Below are 22,260 nucleotides of genomic sequence, written 5' to 3'. Positions count from 1 at the left end.
ATTAACTAATTGGCAGTCACCAAAACTTAAAACAAACATGAAACATATATGATCGATATGCGTTCCTATCAGAACAAATCCCAGACGGGCCGGATTAACAAAACTGTCCAAACTAATAATTATGCGAGTAATATAAACAAAGTCTAATGGATCTCACAGGAAAAAGGAAAAAAAAAACTCAATTATATCCACGATATAGCACAACAATGTCTCTCTGAAGGCTCAAAAGCTTTAAATTTCACACAAAATCATCATCATGATTTACAGACACTTGATTTGGTCTTTGCAAAGGCATTTGCATTTGAGCACCATCAGTATTACTAGTACAGTGTAAACGCTTATACGTAGACAACTTCACTCTTTTGTTGGTCTCGTTGGGAGACAACGGTTGCAGCGGTTCCCGAGGTCTTTGTTGCGGCTTGTTGAAGCCACGGTTACTTACAGCTTGGTTTCGGTTGCGACCTGTTTCGGTTACTTCCGGTTTTGGACTAGGATTTGATTTGATGGGAATGAGCTTCCCATCTACCTGGTTTGTGAATACAAATGTAACCTGCAATGTTTTTATAGACCGTGAAAAGTTATCAGAAGCCTCTAAACTTCCTATACCACAGAGCTTGGCTTAGCGATTGATTAGATTGAAAAATAAACTCGGAGAGGCAACTAACCTCGTCACCAGCTGAAGCTTGCAGTATCATATCTGGAACAGACTTTGAGGTAGAATGATGACCCCAGCTTGCTAGATCTTCCTCCAATGGAGTGCCCACCTGAGACATTTCATGGAAAAAAACTTTTTAGATGAAATCAGATAGCAAACGCACGCGTAGAGTTTGTAGCTGACAATGGAATCAGTAACTAAATAGGAATCCTGTTTTGCTATGTTAAATATGATTTTCTGGTGGTAATGTTTCAGTGTTTTTTAAATCTAAGCTTTAGACAGACTGATTAGTGCAGGACGCAGTAACTAATCACATGAACGGACCTGTCTCTCGGAGATTTTCAACGAGTGAAGGCATCCTGCATCGTTTGCAAATCCGCCTATATCTTCTTGATCAGTCTGGCAAGCACTGTCATCAAGATTGTTCTCATTTCCTTCTTCCGTATTTTCTGTACCAGAGGCATCATTTTGGCACCTGCTGCAGCTCATCTTTCCATGGATTTCAGACCTATGAAAAAGGCAGAGTTTAAACCATTGGACTACTTTACAGTAGAGAATGTGTGTTCATGAATACTGAGATGCATAATCAGTTCCAAGAAAGTGGACATGACAGCCATATATGAGAGGGCAAACACATCGTGAGTTCAGGAGAAACACATACGTAACATCACCGTGGAAGGAAAATAAGTCTCTTAAATCCTCTGTTGAAAGTAAGTTTCCCTGGAAAATCAAAGATGTTGGGGTCAATATTTATGCATTGGGCATAAGCTGTCTAGTTGACGAATATAACATTCCAGCAAAGACCTGTCTAGTGCTGTTATCCGTCTGTTCATGCTGAATAACTTTTTGAAGCCCTTCTTTTGACATCTGACGCTGGTATACCTACCAATATATCAAGAGAAATACCAGTATTAGAGTTTAGCAATTACTCCCGCGAGCAAAAAGTGAGGTCAGTCAGTTCTGTGGGTGTGGTACATTACCTTTTCTTCAATAGTTCCAGTACTAAGAAATCTGTAGACATACACTCTTTTCTTTTGCCCATCCCTCCAAACTCTAGCAGCAGCCTTTTTGACAGCGAAGTAATGAATGTATAGCACAATCAATCATCCCTTATCGACAGTTCTGGAACAGATGTAAACGAAAGTTAAGATGATACTTACTTGTTTATCATTGGCAGGATTCCAATCGGGATCGAACAAAACAAGTCGATTAGCACCAATTAAATTTAATCCACAGCCACCTGCCTTGCTGCTTAAGAGAAATGCAAATTCATCCTACAGAAGCAAAACCCGAACCAAGTGATTAGTGTTTACTCAAGGTTTGTAACGAAGGGAGAAATAAATATATAAGATCAAGTACCTTTGTTGGGTCGTTCAACCGGTTAACAAGCTTCTGCCTCTTGCTGATAGATGTTGATCCATCCAGCCTCAGATAAGGATATCTTCTTTCGCGACAGAGTTGAGCGAAAAGATCCAATGTCTAGTGCAAAAGGTGCAGGCTATTATCATTGTATGCAGACTGGATTTAAAATTGCTATCTATATGGAACATACCACGATGATGGCTTTATGCAGTCAAACAACAAACAGAGTTCAGTTATTGTGATGTTTGTAAGAAATAGTTGCGTTTTGGATACAAACAGACCGATTAGCTTAGCCTGTTCTTTACCTTCTCAGATATCACATGCAGAAATATAATGGCTCATAAGCCTCGGGATAACACATAGCTTATGGGAGACTAATTCAAAATAAATTGAAACATCCATTATTGACAAGTAGGCCAGTAGTAACACTGTCCCGTTCGAATAAAATAAAAGTAGCATACCTGCGTATAGTTTGATACAAGGACTATGCGGTCATCTGTATTCCGACGTAGGTTAGCCAAAAGTCTGGAGAGAACATGCATTTTCCCAGAGAGTTCGACCCAGGCACCATCACCCCCGGTCCATGCTCCAGATCTGAATGGATGTTTCCATTTAGATCACAATCAGTGACACACATGCAGTCACACAATGATTCAAACTAGAGAAAGAAGCCTACCTCCCGGAGAACATTTCTGCAGGGAAAAACTCTAAGCAATCCTCAAAACCAATAGTACCAGGACTTTTGCTTTTTATTGTATCGTAAATTAGCTACATAGAAGAAAAGTACGTTTATCATTAAGCATAAATTGGGAAAGATCGAATAGATTTGTCAATCACGTTGATCATGGATCACTTGATCATAGCACCTTAAGATGTCACAAAGATGCCTAACAATATTGGAGAAACTTAATTACAAATGGATACCTTTGGATGATTGCAGAGCTTCTTGAGAGCTGTTATATAAGCCAAAACTTTTGTCTGCTTTGCATTATCAGCAAGTGCTCTTTTAAGCTGCATGCAGAGGCACCCATTGTATATAGTTACATGTATATTTTACATAACGTATTAAGAATGACTGTGATCAATGCTTACATTTTTTGAGCTTATAAAATGATTGTACAAAGTGGACTGGAGAGTAGTCATCTTGCAACAAACTACTTCAATTATCTGCAAAACATCCAGCAAGCATCAAGATTTTGATGTATTACTGAGTCCAAAATAAAGAAAGCAGCAAAACTAATAACTAGTAGCTAGGAAAAGATGTTCATTCTATTTATATTCTCATCAGCTGATTATGTCCCTGCTAATACTACATATAGTACTCAGTCTGACGATTCAGCATATGAAGAAGTAATTAAGCCAATTCTATTGACAGAGAAACGTTTTAGCATCATAAGACACTTATTCAGAAGCCTGTGGCAGATGCAGAAGGAAAGTTACCTTAGGTGGTAAATGATTGGAGAGCAATGCATTAGTTCTCCTCAATATAAACTGTAAACAAAAGAAATTCTTCTTAAGGTAAAGCAGTAAAATATAGGGCAATTGTCAATAATAGCACTAGAAGGAGAAAGTCACAAAAATGACATTCATTAGGCTTGTTCTTTTCACCGCCGCAGACGCAGCGCAGAAGGACCAAAATTATAACTGACTTTTGCCCAAATATGTGGAGAACACCGCAGGCAGCCGTACTTTCCACCATTAAAATCAGACGCAGCTCTCGTTTAGCTGTCGCTGTTTTACCCAGCGTCACGGAAAACACCGGCGGCATTTGCAAAAAGTAATCGCAGCGGCAAGTCATTTGTTCTCCACCATATATTTTCGTGATTTTGATGTGTTAATTTTGAGACGCTGACGCAGCGTCTGCGGCCGTGAAAAGAACAAGCCTATTAAAGGGTAAAATATCCCTAATACCCTTGATTTTAAATTAAATAAATAAACAAAAATAAAAAAAATTAAAAAAAATAAAAATTAAAAAAATTAAAAAAAGAATTTTTTTTATAGTTTCAGATTATATGTTTTCAGATTCGAAATTTTATAAAAAAAATTTTGAAATTTTTTTTTCGAAATTTTTTTTTTTATTTTTTTTTTTCAAATTTTCTTTTTATAATTTAAAAATACTTTTTAAAACAGTTTTTAAAATTTTTATTTTTTATTTTAGTATTTATTTTTTATAAAATTTTAAACCCTAATTCCAAAACCCACCCCTTAACTCTAAACCCTAAGGTTTGGATTAATTAACCCAAGGGGTATAAGTGTATATTTACCTTTTTAATGAAACCTATTTTTGTGACTTTGAGCCTTGAGTGCTACTTTGAGAACAAAAACTTGGTTTGGTGCTATCCTAGTCTTTTTCTCTAAAATATAAGCAACAATTATAGTGATGCTCTATTGATCATAGTACCAATATCATCTAAGCAAACTGCATTCGTTTTAAGAAATATATCTAGATGAAAATGAAATCTCAATGACAATTAGATACATACAAAATGCTACGAGGTACCTGATTCACTTTTGAACTCAGTTCTGCCGAGCGTTCAGCAGCTAAATTTTTCTCTTCCTCAGTAGCTGTAGGTTCTCTTCCACAAATAATAGGTGCCTTATGTATGATATATCAAAAAAAAAAGGATGCATCAGTTTACGAAAGATAACAACCGTTAGTCAACTGAAATGAAGTTATGACACAGATAACTGCGTAAGCAGATTCTCTAATCTCAAAACTATCTTTATAAGCTTTCAACCTAGTGGAATCCACAGGCTATGAAGCTGCTATACGGAAATGAAACATAAATAATGTAGCGGCAAAGTATACACTACAAAGTAACATACGCTTTTTTTTTTGTGCAACAAGTAACATACGCTAAACCTACATTTTTAGGCCAATAATCGGCTTGAGATACTGATTTTGACATAGTTACAGATGAACGAACACGGAATGATCGGATTAGAACCAAAGGGAGGAACAGAGTTTATTGTATGTCACCTCAAAATAGTGGCGAAAATGCGAAGCATCGCCTAAACTTCCTGGATTTGTAAAGTTGACCATGGCAAAAAACTCTTCCAAGTCATTCTGGAACATTCGGATGCTGAAGAATCAGAAAGAAGGGAAGAACGCAAAACATGAAGAAATCAGTGAAATTTTTCATTACCTGCATGGGAGTTCCAGACAACAAAACCCGCCTTTTGCATGTCAATGAAGCCAAAGCCTGCATCCAAATATTACAGTCGAAATCAGAAAAGACAAGATATAAAAAGTATCATTGTACAAACTTGGTAGGATACGAACTAAGTACGTATGTGCATGCTACCTTGTTAGTTAGTGTCTGGTCATTTTTCAACCTATGAGCCTCATCGCATATTAGAAGATCACAGGATCCAGTCTGGCCGAACTTGGATGAGTGCATTCGGAATGTCTCGTAAGAAATAATAAGTACCTGTTAACATTAATTAAGTGATAAGTGCACTTTTCAGAGTCAGCGGGCAAATATGCACAATTATACCTGCAAAGCGCTTCGTGGTCGAGTGAAACTATCTATTCCAGACAAAACATCATCTCGGGTGCTTTCACAGAGGGCTATAAGCTGAATCCTGTCTCCAACCCATTTCTTAATTTCAGCTTCCCAGTTACTGACAAGACTCGTTGGTGTAACAATAATGGCCTTTTTAACCATAGGAGTCCCATCAAATCCTTGACATAGAAGTGTGTATAGTAAAGTAATGGACTGCAATGTCTTCCCCAAACTGCCAAATAAATTTAGAAGGAGCTAAGAAAATTACATAGCAAAGTATAAGTGCCCAGACCACAATATCACATAAGGGAGAAGATGTATATTACCCCATGTCGTCAGCCAGAATGCAACCATTTATATTTTCCGAACCATGTAATCCTGAAACACAATCGAACATGAACTGCACACCTTCTCTGCAGCATCAGAAAAACCATCTCCATGTAAGTAAAGTTGTATATATCCTTCGTGATGCCAGTTATAAATAATGTGACACTCATTGATTTGTTGTATAGACAAGCCGTTCACTATGGTAAAATACTGAGAACATATTACGATGTGCTTCACCTAGCACTATGAGAGTGCGTTGGAAGCTTATAAGCAAGTTTTGATATCCTTAAGGATTACACTATTCTTGACATCATTTGTTAGATAGAAACTGGAAATACCTTTGATGAGGCCGAAGAAATCGAACAAGCAATGGATGCACAGTAATTTTCGTTGCGTCATCAGATTCTTCAAGTTGCCACAGTACCAACGGTTCAACTTCAGGTGGAAGAGAAACAGCTTCCTCTTCTTCATCTCTCTCAATAGTGGTTGATTCATTGAGCTTAGTAGGCAGAACAACCACAACTGGACTTGAAGAACCCCAAGGAACAAAGCGTTTCCGAGCCGAAAGGCGACGAGAAAGTTGACCGGTGGTATTATAACCATGAGAACAAGGAGGCTTGAAAGGCTTCCTACACACTGCCGCTCCTTCAGATACTGAAAGCACCCGAGGAAGGAGTGGCTGCCGTTGCACCACCAGATTGCCCCTGTGAACAGTGCAGAAGATTCAATTCCATTTTTCATAAAACAATCACACTCAAGGATATCTAATCGATACAGCTTCAGCGAACAACCACAATCATCAGCTTGAAGATGAAACCATAATGATACTCTACAAAGAATCGCGAGCAACTATATCAACCCTAAATCCCAATCTCGAAAACTCCAGATAGACGCTTACGAACAAAGCTTTAATCAAGTTCAAGCTCAAATTGATATCGAGAAACTTCGATTACGTACCTCAATAGATCGTTTACGTTCTTAGATTTCCGATCGGCGTCGGACGGAGGAGAAACGGCGGCAAGGTCTTCGCAGTCAGGGTTTTCGTCGGAATTTTCGTACTCTCCTTCCGAATCTTGAGATTCTTCCTCGTAACTGTCGCTGGAATCTTCGGAATCGGAAGACGAGATGACGACTTCTTCTTCTTCCTCCATTCTCGACGACGGTAGCCACCTACGACGACGAGTACAGAGTACGCTTTTAACGATTCTATTTGGCGGCAAGAAAGAAACCTAAAAACCAAATATTTTTGAAACAACAAAAAAGATAAAAATAGGAATTGACTAAAATACCCTTGAAGCTATATTGGTTTATAACCGTTTAAGTTTAGGATAACACAGTCAATTACGTAATTTCGTACCTTGTAATTTTCAAGTAATTTAAAATAAAATACTTAAACCGGTTATTGACTAAAATACCATTTAAGCTAGGTTGGTCTAACCGGTTATGCCTTTTCACCTTTCTTATTATAATTTACGATAAAAATAAAACAAAAAAAAATCAGAATAATTTTTAATTCGTCGAGGTTGATTTACGTCACCCACTTTCATGGCCGCACCTGCAAACTTCTCTTCTCAATGTTCCGATTATACCCAAACTGCTCTCTACCTTCTCTCCTCTTCCTTCCCCGCCTTCCTCCTTCTCGCTCCTTCCGTTGCCGCGCCACCGCCGATATCCCTCTAGGCGACGGAGTCCGGATACCGCGTGAACAGGATTCCTCCTCTGACACGGCGAGGTCTCGAGATGTCTCCGCCGCGGCCGGAGGGAACGGTGAATCGGGTAAGTGGAGGAAAAGGAGGCTGCTGTGGTCGAAAAGCGGAGTGAGTTACTTGGTAGGAGACGACGACGCGCTTCCTCTGCCTATGACTTATCCGAATACATCCCCTGTGTCGCCCGATGAGATTGACCGGAGGTTGCAGTGCGATCCTGTTGTCGAGGTTTCCCATCTTTCATTTACTGGTTTGATGATTTGGATAAGTCTCAACCATTTAATTGTGTTGTAATAATCAGAGTAACATTTTAATTGTTTTTGAAAAGCTTTTAGTCAAAAACAAAAAAGAAAAAAACATTTGAATTGTTTCGTGTGGAGTTTGTAAGCTCAGATTATGTTTTCTTTGGATTTGTGTGATATAAGGCATGGGTGTTAGCATTATGTAAAGCTAAATATGCAAGCTTTTCTTGATTTGGGGTGAGGATTAAATGAAGAAGAGGAGATAAGCTCTGATTCTTGAAGTGTTTCTGAAATGTGAACATTTAACTATGAGTTAGATTTTCCTTGGATTTTTGTATGGTAGAAGCATGGGTGTTAACGGTATGTAAACTAAAGATGCAAGCTTTTCTTGATATGTGCTGGGGTTGGTTAGGTGAAGAAGGGGAGATATGATGCTAAAGTTTGACTTTAACTATCAGACTCTTTACTGGGTTCTATGCAATAGGCCAGTGGTAACGTTATGCTTAAGACTATATTCTGATCATAATATTCCTGACCAATTCTCAGGATTGCAAGGAAGTGGTTTATGAGTGGACTGGCAAGTGTAGAAGTTGCCAAGGATCTGGATCTGTCAGCTATTACAAGAAAAGGGGTAAAGAGGTTATCTGCAAATGCATACCTTGCCAAGGGATAGGTCAGTTTCTGTTTTTTACCTTTCTGAGAAAGTTTGAAAGATTCTAGAGTTATATATCTTTGAGCTGCTTCCTTGATTGGAAAGGAAATCAAATCCCCACTTTCTGAGTTTTGTAATTTAGTTTCGGTCTCTAGTGTATTATGCTAAGTAATCTTGACTAAAAAAGAAGTTTAAACTGATTGCAGGATATGTGCAGAAGATAACATCTCGAACGGACATTGATGTGATGGAAGATTTGGATAATGAAGCATCTTGACCCTTGGGTTTGCTCAAACCAGTGCACAACTATTAATATGAGTGCATGTGCGCTTGAGTTCGTTGTTGAAGTTGCTTCTTTGGGATGTTTGGCCCAAACAAGCTGATTGGAGGTATAGACAGACAGAGACTACTGATTCTTGTTCGGATAATGGCTTCTTCTTTTTATCAATACTACCCAAATAGGAAACTACTGTTCTATATGTATCAGGTCTTGAGCAACCATAAACTCTAGGAACTCTTCTTTGTGTTTAGGTTGTTTCAGTTTTCCACAGAGAGAATATAAAGCGGTAAAATACAATCTCTTACTTCAAATTACTCTACAGGTCAACAGTGGTTCAATAATATATACAAATGGTTTCCGTGAACTAAAAAGGAATAAATACAGTTATTTAGAAGTAGAACTGTCATGGCCCAAATGCTTCCTTGATTTAAACCTTCTTCCATGAGATCTATGTAGTTCAATTTTAGAGGCCAAGACAAATGACCCTGTAGTTTACAGGTCCCCTGATCTATCACTAATGAGCACTTGAATCTTATCAGTGTTAGCAACTCTAACTCGGCCCGGTGTTGTTTGTGCTTGGCATGTTCTCAGGAGACGCCCTACAACAAGTAGGAAACAAAAAGTTTGACATCAAAATTTATATGACAAATGCTGCTGTTTCTTTTTTAAGTGTCAAACACGGTTGTGATTCTTACTGAATAGTTAGGCCCTTTCTCTGGAGGAGTGCACTAGGAATTGTACCTTGAAGCTTGTTGTTCTTGATGGACCTGCAGATTCACTATTAACATCAACCAAAATAAACTGATGCTAGTTTTGGTCATGATGATGCAGTCTGTTACAGGTCAAAACCTTTAGTTTCTCATATTAACTAAAATGAATATTGTTTAGCATGTTCTCAGATTCATATGTGTAGGCTTGCTGTTATAAGAAGAGAGGAGGAGCGAAATATGTTTACAGTATGCGGAGATTAGGGAGCTGTGCAAGTGACTCTGGAATCGATCCATTGAACTGGTTGTCCTCTAAATGTCTGCCTCATCCACCAAAAGAAAATGGCAAGGTTAGAATATAACAGTTATAGAAGTCTGGTTGCAAGAATGGCATACAGAGTTTCTAATCTCGTCATTGGACTCAAATCTGGTATCGGTCCTGTGAGATTGTTCTTCCCTAACCATCTGCAAACCCCGAAAGTTGCAGCTGAAACTCAGTTTCCACAAAGAAACTCCCAGACATTAACAACTTTTAAGGATGCAAAAAGTCCTTACAGATCTTTAAGTGCAGTCATGTTGCTAATGCTTGGTGGTAGAGAGCCCGCTAGTCCACGATTTGTCAGATTCCTAGCAAGAGAACCAAAATCATAGATCAGTGGTTCTTCTTGATGTAGTTTACAGAAGCTTGTCTTAAGAGTATTGAGTTGTTTTTTGCTTACAGAGAAATCACTTTGGTGATTTTTTCTTTGGAGCAAGTTACACCAGTCCACGAGTTGGCAAGAGGAAGGCATGGATCACCGGACCAATCTACAGGAGGCTCGTCGATGCTCTCTAACAAGTCTTCCAACGCCGTTACTGCAGAACAATGTATTGTTTCCAATAGCTTAATTCATCACATAATACAGAAAAGACATGAAAGCAGAAGGGAACATGTACATTACCATCGCTTATATTAGTGGCTCCACCTATGGGAATAACCTGAAACACTTCTCCAGCATTGATCACTGCTCCCATCGGTGAACCTTTAGCAGTAGTCAACGTGATCGTAGTCTGACCTGACAATGGCCACTGACCTGAGTAAACCATAACCCCATTGGTGCTCACATTGAGTTTTCTTGAAAAGGTAGCTCCATTGATTGATGCACCAAAGGCTCTCCAGCTCAAGGGGCTTGGACTCCTATCATCCTGAAAATACAGAGCTATATAGTACTTTGTGGCCGGAAGAGGAAACGGCGGCCATTTAAGCTCTAGAGCCTTCCCTTTAGTCACTGTGAAGCCTTCCACAAAAGCTTTAGCCGGTGGAATGTTCCAGAAGTCTGATGGGTTAACACTGCTTTGAGAAGTCACTGACTGATGTTTCTTGTCAGAGAACGGTTGCCATAGACGGTTGTATTTATCATCTGGATAGCTAGTTTTTTAACATGTTACATAACATATCATTACAAGTGAGGTTTTTAAAAAATGAAAATGTAAGATCATGAAACAATGATTATTACCTAATCATCTCTCCATCTACTCCAAAGCTGTTCCTAGCGATGAGGCTGAGCTTGTATAACCCAAGATCAGTTGAATTATACATTGTATCCTCAAGAGATTGCACATCTAAAGCCGATATAAAAGGTGAGGAAAGTGTATTTGCGTTCTTGGCTAGACAAACACTTAGTGTCCTCCCGGGAACACCAACAACGATCTCGTAATAAGAACTCTGACCCTTGGAGTAATCCTCAGATGTATTCACAACGCTCCATTTTGTACCTCCAATGATCTGGTCGAACACCGGCGGGCTGTTTTTTCCGTCGAAGTTTCCGTAGTAGTAAGTGGTTCGGATAAGGTACTTTGAGTTCCTGGCGACGGGGAAGTTGTAACAGTGTTTTCGTGATGACTTGTCTGGGAAGTAACGCAGTGTTGAGAGGATTGGAAGAAGGTCCTTTTGTTTTATTGTCGTCGTGTTTCCTACGTTGATGAATCCTCTGTCCGATGTGTAGTTTATGTCGTTGAGTTTGGTTATGGAAGGTGATCCACAGTTTAAGTAAAAACCTTCAATGTGAGATGGAAAGGTGACGTATTAGGGGATTTATAACGATGTTTAGCATAGAAAAACGAACGTTCAGATGAATATATGAAAAAATTTCGCATTGAATCAAGAATCATACCTCGAGGAGGAGGGAGAGCTTGAGAGATTGAGAACGATAACAAGAGGAAGAAGAAGAAAGGAAGCATCGTGACGTATCTTTGTTGAAGAAGCAGAAACAAATGATCGGATTGTTTCTATGTTTTTGATGGAGAGATTGAATAGGGGAATGCTTCAAAGGTTATAGAAAACAACGTTGAAGGTTTCTAATATTGTTGATTTTCTTATTTTTAGCATCAATATGAGGTTTGAGTTTTACTGATTGGAAGGATATAGGCAAAAGAAAAGGAGGTGACTAAATAAGCTACATGCAATGTCTCTTTTCATTTTTTTTGGTTGGTGTGTGTTTTTCTTTAATTTAACTTGGGGGTCATGTCCTTCGAATAATCTTTTGAGCTGATATTTCATAAACAAGTGGTATCTTTAGATGTGTTTTAATTTTACAAAACAGTTTTATGTTTCCTTACAAAGCTACTTACTAACACATGTCTGAAGATGATAATATTATGTATGCATCAAATTTAAATTTTTTCTAGTTCAGTGATTCATATACAATGCGAAAAGTATCATATAGATTCATCAAAACGTTATACAAAACTTAACAGCTTAGTAGCTAGCTTACCACAAATGTTGAGGGTGATCAAATGGTAAAACATGTGTCAATTAAACAGATAGTCGGTCTATTTCTATATATCGGACAATATAAATTTTAGAAAATAGAAACTAACATTGATACAGAAATAATCCAAATTAATCGGAAGTTTCTTTAAAAAAAAAAAGTATACAGGAAAAGGTCGTTAAAAATAGGACAGAACTTAGGTTCACCCTCTAGGGTGAACCTTTAAATTCACCCCACCATTTATAACCAATCAAATTTCCACTTAGATTATTAATTAAAAAACATTAAAATGAACAAAAAATAGCTATATAAAATAAAAATGATAATTTTAGCGACGGTAACGTTTCCAGCGAATCCTAAACCCTAAATTTTAAATTCTAAACCCTATACCCTAAATTCTAAACCTAAATCCAAACCCCTAAACCCAAACCCTATACCCTAAACCCTAATCCTAGACCCCTAAACCCAAACTCTATACCCTAAACCTTAATCCTAGACCCTAAACCCAAACTCTATACCCTAAACCCAAAAACTAGACTATAAACCTAAACTCTATACCCTAAACCCAAGTCCTAAACCCTAAACCCAAACCGTAAACCTTAAACCCAAATTATAGACCCTAAACCCAAAACTTTAACCATAAGTCCAAACGGTAAATCCTAAACCCAAACCGTAAATCCTAAACCCAAAACCTATACCCTAAATCCAAATCTTAGACCTAAAATCCAACCGGTAAATTCTAAACCCAAACCCCAAACTTAGATGCTATAGGGTTTGGGTTAAGGTTTACGGTTTAGGTTTAGGGTCTAAGACTTGGATATAGGGTTTAGGTTTATAGTCTATTTTTTGGGTTTAAGGTATATAATTTGGGTTTAGAGTCTAGAATTAGGGTTTAGGGTATATAGTTTGGGTTTAGGGTCTAGGATTAGGGTTTAGGGTATAAGGTTTGGGTTTAGGGGTTTGGATTTGGGTTTAGAATTTAGGGTATAGGGTTTAGAATTTAAAATTTAGGGTTTAGGGATTCGCTGGAAGCGTTAACGTCGTTAAAATTAGCATTTTTATTTTTTGTAGCTATTTTTTGTTTATTTTAATGTTTTTTAATTAATAATCTAAGTGAAAATTTGATTGGTTATAAATGATGGGGTGAATTTAAAGGTTCACCCTAGGGGGTGAACCTAAGTTCTGTCCTTAAAAATACAAGGGCATCAGTAATGGTGATACTCAAGGTACAAATTCCTAGAAATAGTATTTGTGCTTATTTTATTATTTTTTTTGGATTTAGAAAAAAAAAACTAACCAATTGCGGGTCGCCAAGTATCAGTGGGACTCGCGAATAGTTAAGAGGTTCAGCAAATCGAATTCTTAGAGCATCCCATCAATGAACTTATGGGGGATTCACACAGATTCCAAAAAAATATATTAAAATAATGTACAGTGATGAACCTGTCTCTCTCCAACTCTCCCCAGTGTACATGCGTCCGGCGAGTTCATCACTGTTTTGCTGGCTCCACGACACGTGCGTGGTAGCTCACGATTGGTTTAATTATTATTTTTTTTTTAAATCAAACAAAAAAAGTAATAATAAAAAATTATAAACTTGAATCCCAAGAGAGGGTTCACTAATGGAAATGCTCTTAGCTAAGAAGTTTAAGAGTTTTTGTTGGCACAAAAACATAGATGAAATAGAGCCCACATAATTTTATAATAATTTTTTTCTTAAAAATTTGTGCTAAGAATCATTGTTGCATTGTTGCAGATGGTCTAAAAGGAAAAAAAAAAGTAAGAGTTGGTCTCCTTTAAAACCCTAAATGAAGATGTTGAAACTTCCAGAAGATTTGATAGAGGAGATACTCTGTCGTGTACCAGCCTCATCAGTGAAGCAACTACGTTCTACTTGCAAAGGATGGAACAGTTTATTCAACGACAAAAGAATCATAAGAAAGCACTGTGATAAAGCCCCAAAGCAGTTTATGGTTCTCATGCTGCTGTCCAACTCATTCACAATTCTTCCAATGAGCATCATCCATCTCAATGGAACTCCATCTGTAAAACGTAAACGTGAGGTTGGCCTACTCGATCCGCATCACAATAACTCATATCGATTCCATATATCTCAAGTCTTTCACTGCGAAGGCTTGTTGTTATGCGCCTCTTACAAGGAATCTAGATTCCTGGTTTGGAACCCTCTTACTAATCAATCAAGATGGACTCAGTTCAACAAACGTTACACGGGATTCACCTACTTTTTCCTCGGTTACAACGAAGACAGAAAATCATGTAATAAGAGTTACAAAGTCTTGAGCTTTGATCCTATTAGCATGATGAGTGATGTAGTAATCCATGATCTTAATTCTGAAGTCTCTGATTCATGTAGGACTATCGATAATGACAACCATCCAGGCGTGCCCCACATTGGTCAGAGTTTATCTTTGAAAGGAAATACTTACTGGTTTGACAAAGATGAAACAAAAATGCACCTTGGTATATTCTTGAACGAATTTGATTTTTCAACAGAGAAACTTGGACGTCGTGTGCTTCTCCTTATCAGTGTCGAGAATATGAAAACTTGAGTGTTTCGGTTGTCAGAGAAGAGAAACTTTCAGTGTCGATACAACGTGGAATTACATCAAAGACTGAGATATGGGTGACAGATCAAAATGATGAGACCAAAGTTGTGTCTTGGAGCAAGGTCTTGGTATTGGATTTGAGTCGTGATCATCAGATTACGCATTGTGGAAGTTTCTTGCTAGATGAAGAGAAGAAAGTGGTCATGTGTTGTGAGACAAGGTACGACCCAGAAGAGGAGAACAAGTCCGAAGAAATGATATACATTGTTGGGGAGGATAGTAAAGTCACAGAATTGGATTTGGGAGTAGATATAACTGACAGGTATGGGGAAACTATTCTGAATTATACGCCCAAGTTTGGTTCAATCGAGCCAGATGGAGGCAAAATAAAAAGATGTGAGTATGTGACTAAATAAGCTATAGTTTTTTTTATATATATATATTTTGGTGTGTTTTTTTTTTAACTTATTTACTTTGATCGTGTTTTTAAGTGATTATTTGAAGTGATAATTCATTAACAAGTGAGTATCAGTATACGCTATTTAGCTAACACAGTTTTAAAGTTCTACTTTTATGTTTCTTTGCATTTTATATGTGCTCTCGCACAGAGAAGGGTAGCTAATTGGAATTCAAGCTTTTCTAATTTACTGACAAGTACTCGGTAAAACAAGTCAAAGCTCAACTCATGTTATTTTTTTCTTTGACAAAAAAACATGTACACAGCCTTTTTTTTGCTTGTCCTCTGCTTAAAGTTTTCGTTTTTCACCCAACTCATTCCCTTGCAAGTTACAAGCTTTCCACACAGCATTTTTAAAATTATGTATCACCTCGTATATTTATAACTCATTGACCAATAACGGTACAGAAATGAACGTACAAGAAAGCGCCTGTAGCTCAGTGGATAGAGCGTCTGTTTCCTAAGCAGAAGGCCGTAGGTTCGACCCCTACCTGGCGCGAAATCACTCATTTATTTTTTTTCCCCAAATAAAAAGCCGACGAAGTGGCCGCGGCCGACGCGTTCAAAAAGCGTTGCGTCAGGGCGAAGCAAAGCCCAACGTTATATCGACGCTAAACGTATCCTTCCCCCAACAGATAATCGTACCCTATAAAACCTCCTCTCAAATCCCTAACTTCTTCTCCTACAATCACTCTCTTCATTTTCTTGAGAATCATCAAAGCAAATTTCAAATTCGTTTTCGAGAATTTAAAAGAGGAAACTTTCTTCTTTCGTTTCTTCGTCTTAGCTCATGGGTACTTCTCAGAGTCGCGAAGATCGGATCTCCGATTCCGATACGGAATCCGATTCGGACTACTACGAAGAAGAAGACGATGATCAGAAGCAAGGATCTTCATCCGCTTCTGGTTCGAAACCCTCTTCTGATTCAACATCGACTCACGAAATCGAGCAGAAGCTTAACGCCTTGAAGCTGAAATACCCATCATCATCATCCCCAACCCCCAAGATCAAAAACGCGGTGAAGCTTTACCGCCACATCGGTGGAAACACGCCCAAGGCGAAATGGATCACCGCTGAGAAACTCACATCCTACAAATTCGTCAAAACGTCGTCGTTAGAAGGAGAGGATATTAACGATTACGACGACGGTGAAGAGTCAAACGAGAAAGGTGAGTCCTTTTGGTTTCTCGGCGTTGGTGGTTCCAAGGTCAAAGCTAGGGTTTCGAGTGATATGCAGTTGAAGATGTTTGCGGATCAACGCAGAGTTGATTTCGTGAGTAACGGTGTCTGGGCTTTGAAGTTCTTGACGGATGAGGATTACAGGAGGTTCGTTACTAGGTTCCAAGACTATCTGTTTGAGAATGTGTTTATGGTTAAAGCCTCTGAGGAGAGTAAGATGAAAGTTTACGGGAAAGATTTCATCGGGTGGGCTAACCCTGAAGCTGCTGATGATTCCATGTGGGAGGATGCTGAAGGTCCACCTGAGGAGGAGGAAGAGGTTGATGAGAAAGATAGGGACTTGACGGAGGAGTTTGAAGAGGTGGCTAACGGTGGAGTCCAGAGTTTAGCTTTAGGTGCGTTGGAGAATTCGTTTCTTGTGAATGATTCAGGTGTTCAGGTTTATAGGAACATGGACCGTGGGATTCACGGGAAAGGTGTGTGCGTTAGGTTTGATGGTGGAAGAGCTGGTTCGTCGAGCCAGACGACGACGCCGAACAAGGCGCTTTTGATGAGGGCGGAGACTAATATGATGCTGATGAGTCCTGCTAAGCAAGGGAAGCTGAACACGAGCGGTGTTAAGCAGCTTGATATTGAGTCGGGGAAGATTGTTACTGAATGGAAGTTTGAGAAAGACGGGACTGAGATCACTATGAGAGACATAACGAATGATACTAAAGGCTCGCAGCTAGATCCTTCAGAGTCTACGTTTTTGGGGTTGGATGATAATAGGTTGTGTCAGTGGGACATGAGGGACAAGAGAGGTATAGTGCAGAACATCGACTCGCCCGTCTTGGAGTGGACTCAAGGGCATCAGTTTTCTAGAGGGACTAACTTCCAGTGCTTTGCTAGTACTGGAGATGGGTCGATCGTTGTGGGATCGCGTGATGGGAAGATAAGGCTGTACTCGAAGACATCAATGAGAATGGCGAAGACTGCTTTCCCAGGGCTTGGTTCGCCGGTGACACATGTGGACGTGTCTTATGATGGGAAATGGATCTTGGGGACGACGGATACGTACTTGGTTCTTATATGCACCCTTTTCACTGACAAAGATGGTCGGACCAAAACAGGTTTTAGCGGAAGGATGGGGAACAAGATACCAGCGCCTAGGCTGCTGAAGCTAACACCATTAGATTCACACTTGGCAGGAAAAGATAATAAGTTTCACGGCGCGCACTTCTCATGGGTAAGTTTCGCTTGACACGTTCTTGTTTATTCTTATAAAACCTAAAACTCGTAGTCTTTTGTTTGTGTGTTTCTGAATGTTATTTGCAGGTAACTGAGAGCGGGAAGCAAGAGAGGCACATCGTAGCAACAGTGGGGAAGTTCAGTGTGATATGGGACTTGGAACGGGTGAAGAACAGTGCGCACGAGTGCTATAGGAACCAGCAAGGGCTCAAGAGCTGTTACTGCTACAAGATCTTGTTGAAGGATGAGTCAATCGTTGAGAGCCGTTTCATGCACGATAGATTCTCTTTCTCTGGTAACAAATCTCCAGAAGCTCCACTTGTGGTTGCCACTCCTCAGAAAGTCAGCTCCATTAGCCTCTCTGGGAGACGATTGTGATAAACACGTTTAGTATCTGAAACTTTTTTCATGTTGGTTTTGTAATGAAATTTGCTTGTGTATCGTTTGATTGGTTTTCTTGTGTTTGTGTGAAGAAGGTTTGTGTTGAATGACATTTGGCTTTCCTCAAATATTTTTTCTTGAAACAGCTTTGTATTGTGTTTGAATCAAATTGGGTTTGACTTTGGTTTCTCATAGTTCTTCATAACGTACCGTAAAATAATCACTTCTTGTGATCAGCTAATGTTTTAATGTTAGTCTTAAGTAAAAAAACATACAAATGAGTTATAAGCAAACCATTAAAAAGGTTCTTGAATCTTGAATTGGTTCCATGGTACATTAGAAACATCCTGAATCTTGGTTTTACATTAGTAATTGTAACTTTCACTTGTACAAAGAATCATTTATTTCAACAGACAACGTTCTGGATCACCAGATTGATTTTTTTTATATGAAATATTAAATTTGTTTATCATCATGGAAAAAATATATGTATAAAGAATGGTGAGCTAAAAAGAAATTATGACAAATAAACTTTTAAACTCGGAGAGCACATGATTTTTTTTAACTCTGATGAGCATTAAACCAACGTTGCATCAGACCACAGAGCTTTGGCTTCTGTAGTATTTAGTTGACATATAATCCGATTTCTCACTGTCTAATCAATCATCCGAACAAACTGCGGTTAATAAATTAATTAGTTTTAATATAAGATTATAGATTACCTATTGCAAAATATAAAAACACCAAAATATTTAAATTTTATTTTCTTTATTTTCATTTATCGTAGAAATTTTTTAAAAATAATTTAAACTACTATGTATGGTTTGTAAAACACCAAGATTGTAATAGATTGTTGATAACAAAAATAAACTAAAACCAAATCACATTCACCAATTTTAGTTTGCCTTATCATCATTCACTTCATTTCTTCAAGTGGCATAGTAGTATCTTCATCAAACTGTAAAAACAAAATAAAATAATTGTGTCGATACTACAATAAAAAATCAGAAAATTCAAAAAAAATTGAGAAGATACAAAGTATATGCGATAATAAAGGAAGACAATATGCTAAAGAAGAAAAATAAGAAATAAAAATCTAACTTTTCATTTGAAATAGAAAACAGATTTTAATAACGTAAATTAAAAAGAAGAAACACAATTCATTCACTGGTTCGGATGGTGGTTCAACCAATAGCCAGATTGCTGGATTAATTTTCTTTTACGGTTTTTAACTTTTTATTGAGTTTTTAATGAATGGATATTTATTAAAACTAAATCGGATGATGATGCAGCACATCATTGGAATAAAGTCATTTATTTATTTTCCTACTATTTTGGATTCAATTTTTTTTACACAAATAAATAGTGTTCCTGTATTTGGTAGGAGGAAAATTTGTTAATTATGACCTAAAACTTATTTTAAATGCAAAAAATATACTCAATTCAATCAAATGTAAAAATAACCAAAAATTCTAGTAAAATAATTATAAACAACCTTTTATGTTCAAATAAAAAATATGTATGCATTTTACGAATATAATCCCGTGAAATTTTATGTGGTTTGTGAAGTATTATGTGAGAAGATTCCCAAGGAAGCGAAGACTTCAAAGAAGTCTTTTCATGTAATATAACTTAAAAATAATTTATAAATTTATAAAAAAAAATTGTGGGAAAAAAATCATGTAAGTTTAAACATTTCAAATGATGTAAAGTGAATATAGGTTGTAAGTCATGAATGTCTTTAGTTTTGGGTTGGGTAACATATGTTGTAGCATCATTTGTATTTTAGGGTTAGATTTTAGAATTTTACTTTAAAAAATGAAATTAAATTGGACATATATGTATTTAATTTTGTATATATTAAAAAAATTATAACTTGATCATATGTTTTTTTTCATCCGCTTGATAATATGTTTAATGAATTGTTTGTTGTTATATATTTAGCTAGTTATTTTTAATTTTATGGTTTGTAATACATCATATAAAAGTAAAACTAAAATTTAACTATTTTTTAATCTGTGTGGAAAATTTAAATAATATTTAATTTGCAATAGAATAGGTATATTACTAATAAATGCTGTAGTTAAAACTAATTCTTTAATATGTACGACTATGTAACTTGTCATTGTGTTTATGAAATGAATAATAGTTTTTAATCCTAAATTCTTATAATTTTATAATATCATTATATCAATTCTAAACAATGTTACTAGAGTTATTGATGTTGATTGGGAAAGGCGGTAGATGTGTAGAAGACCATTTTTCTTTCAAAAGCCATTTTTGTAAAGTTTAATGCTTTAGATTTTTTTAAAATAATCTATAGCAAAAATAGCAAAAAAAAATATGTTAGCTCTGGAAATCAATTCTCTATAAGCTTTTGCTTAGTTCTTTCAATTTTCTTTAAAAATAAATTTACAACAAAATATTAAAGCCAGAGCTAAAAAATTACTGTCTAATTTTTAAAGTGAGAAACATAAAGCTACAACCCTTTTCAGTCAATCCTATTGTCTGTTGTCATCAATGCTTGTAAGTTACATTGGGATGTATCCAAAAAATCCATATATATGGCTTTAAATCCATGATTTTGTTATCTAATCATGATATGTGGTTTTAGGTGTCCAATTTTCGTAAAAAATAATTTCTAATAAAATATTGGAGTACTAAAATAAATCCATATTAAATACTTATACAGTACTAGATTTTTTTCCGCGCTACGCGCGGATTGTATCTTATTAATTTATTCTACATATATTTAAATTGTTTAGAAAAGTTTGTAAGAAAGAAATTAAATGTTAGATTTTACTTAACAAATCATTGAAGATGTTGGTGTTACATACAATACTTAATTCATTTACCAAAAATTATATAAGAGTAATTGTGTTGTCAAACTCATATATTTTGTTATCTACAACATAATAATAAAATCATTTTTTTAAAAAATTATTTATCAATTAGTTGGTGAAACATTGGATAATTGTTTTTTTTATAATCTCAATTCATTTGTCTTTAGGCTACAATCTTCGTAAAATACGGCAAATTTTGAAAACTCTGACACTTATATAAGATATATTATATAAGTTCATATCTTATTATATAAAGTATTGTTTTTTAAAATCGCTAATTAATATGATGCTGGCACATGACAATTATATATTTAAGATTGTGATATGTGTAAAAAATATCTCATAGTTCAAAATATATAATAAGATAATAACAAAAACATTTTTTAAGAAGTTATTATAAAAATATTATTTAATTGTAATTTTGCATTTTCAAAACACTAAACAAAATATAATTGCAAAATATTAAATGATAATAATTTTCCTTTTAATATTGTGACATGTGTTAAGATACCTCATGATTAAAATATACATACTAATATATTTAAAATTAATATTTCAATTAATTTTGGAATAATTAATTGTAAAAATTATTTAATAGTAAAAAATAAATTTTAAAATTATATAATAGTATTATTTAAATAAAAATTCCTTTTTAAATATCCTTAAAAAATATTCGTAAAATAATTTATTTAATACCAATTTTCATTTCTAAAAATTAAAAAGAAAAGATAATGTTTTTAAAAATGATATGAATTATATATTTAAGATTGTGATATGCATTAAAATTTAAAAATATATATATAAAGATAATTAAAAAATAATTTTATAATCACACCATTGATGCTAAAGTAAACAAATTTGATGTTTGTCTTGCAATATATTTGATATTTAGCTGACTATCAATAATACATATTGATTAGTGTCGTGTAACATTAATAGTTTGAATTGTTGTTTTTAATTTGTCTTAAGAAATATAAAAAATAAAGAGAGTTTACAATTCTATATGTTTCAATTAACTAATAATATTTTGAAAAATATTTAAAAGTTAAATAAATATAAAAAATAATATACTATTTTAGAACACCATAAATCTTGAAATATAAATACTAATCACAATTTATGTAAGGAAATAGATTGTTATTACTAAAATAAGTCTTATGCTGATATATACTGAAAAATCCAAGAACTAATGTGAAAAAATCATTTTTTATGTTTTCATGAAATTAAAACATCAAATTTAACTCTGTGCACTGCACAGATCTGTATCAAGTTTTTAAATACACGTGGAAGAAAGTAATATAATGGTTTAGTTGGTTGGAATACTGTAATATGTTATTTTTGTTGGATATAAATAAGTGGGGTGAAATTGGTCTTCGTAGCAACAGTTTAGTTTTGATTTATGTTTTCTTTTTTTCA

General features: G+C 35.9%; 5 protein-coding genes and 1 non-coding gene across 6 annotated transcripts; 4 read left to right on the top strand and 2 right to left on the bottom strand.

Annotated features, from left to right (window-relative positions):
• Positions 1-68: 68 nt before the first annotated feature.
• On the bottom strand, positions 69-7,253 carry LOC103869485 (protein CHROMATIN REMODELING 25). Its single transcript, XM_009147571.3, has 21 exons — positions 6,808-7,253; positions 6,189-6,554; positions 5,850-5,936; positions 5,515-5,755; positions 5,323-5,448; positions 5,164-5,220; positions 4,998-5,084; positions 4,518-4,613; positions 3,458-3,508; positions 3,110-3,184; positions 2,942-3,028; positions 2,694-2,785; positions 2,479-2,611; positions 2,015-2,134; positions 1,816-1,929; positions 1,636-1,719; positions 1,460-1,537; positions 1,317-1,375; positions 980-1,163; positions 666-764; positions 69-550 (listed from the first exon to the last, which is right to left on the bottom strand). Exons 1-21 carry the CDS (start codon positions 6,999-7,001, stop codon positions 239-241), a joined length of 2,742 nt encoding a protein of 913 aa, XP_009145819.1. The 5' UTR covers positions 7,002-7,253; the 3' UTR covers positions 69-238.
• Positions 7,254-7,266: 13 nt separating this feature from the next.
• On the top strand, positions 7,267-9,030 carry LOC103869482 (protein disulfide-isomerase SCO2). Its single transcript, XM_009147569.3, has 3 exons — positions 7,267-7,784; positions 8,345-8,471; positions 8,657-9,030. The coding sequence occupies exons 1-3, from the start codon at positions 7,425-7,427 to the stop codon at positions 8,725-8,727; spliced, it is 558 nt and encodes a 185-aa protein (XP_009145817.1). The 5' UTR covers positions 7,267-7,424; the 3' UTR covers positions 8,728-9,030.
• Positions 8,820-12,642, bottom strand: LOC103869484 (putative leucine-rich repeat receptor-like serine/threonine-protein kinase At2g14440). The gene is made up of 9 exons (XM_009147570.3): positions 11,591-12,642; positions 10,934-11,474; positions 10,379-10,845; positions 10,157-10,292; positions 9,993-10,064; positions 9,834-9,902; positions 9,686-9,757; positions 9,426-9,497; positions 8,820-9,329 (listed from the first exon to the last, which is right to left on the bottom strand). The coding sequence occupies exons 1-9, from the start codon at positions 11,655-11,657 to the stop codon at positions 9,281-9,283; spliced, it is 1,545 nt and encodes a 514-aa protein (XP_009145818.1). The 5' UTR covers positions 11,658-12,642; the 3' UTR covers positions 8,820-9,280.
• A 974-nt stretch (positions 12,643-13,616) lies between these two features.
• LOC108871899 (F-box protein At2g07140-like) lies at positions 13,617-15,619 on the top strand. Its single transcript, XM_033292575.1, has one exon. It carries the CDS (start codon positions 13,996-13,998, stop codon positions 14,755-14,757), a length of 762 nt encoding a protein of 253 aa, XP_033148466.1. The 5' UTR covers positions 13,617-13,995; the 3' UTR covers positions 14,758-15,619.
• An 18-nt stretch (positions 15,620-15,637) lies between these two features.
• TRNAR-CCU lies at positions 15,638-15,710 on the top strand. The gene has a single exon. It is a non-coding gene; the product is annotated as a tRNA-Arg (tRNA).
• Positions 15,711-15,810: 100 nt separating this feature from the next.
• Positions 15,811-18,191, top strand: LOC103869481 (protein CYPRO4). Its single transcript, XM_009147568.3, has 2 exons — positions 15,811-17,618; positions 17,708-18,191. The coding sequence occupies exons 1-2, from the start codon at positions 16,002-16,004 to the stop codon at positions 17,996-17,998; spliced, it is 1,908 nt and encodes a 635-aa protein (XP_009145816.1). The 5' UTR covers positions 15,811-16,001; the 3' UTR covers positions 17,999-18,191.
• The last annotated feature ends 4,069 nt before the right edge of the window (positions 18,192-22,260 follow it).

The sequence above is a fragment of the Brassica rapa genome, chromosome A05 (assembly GCF_000309985.2).
Source record: "Brassica rapa cultivar Chiifu-401-42 chromosome A05, CAAS_Brap_v3.01, whole genome shotgun sequence".
Taxonomy (NCBI): Eukaryota; Viridiplantae; Streptophyta; class Magnoliopsida; order Brassicales; family Brassicaceae; genus Brassica; species Brassica rapa.
Note: the sequence above shows the minus strand (reverse complement) of the source record. Positions and strands in the feature narration are given on the sequence as shown.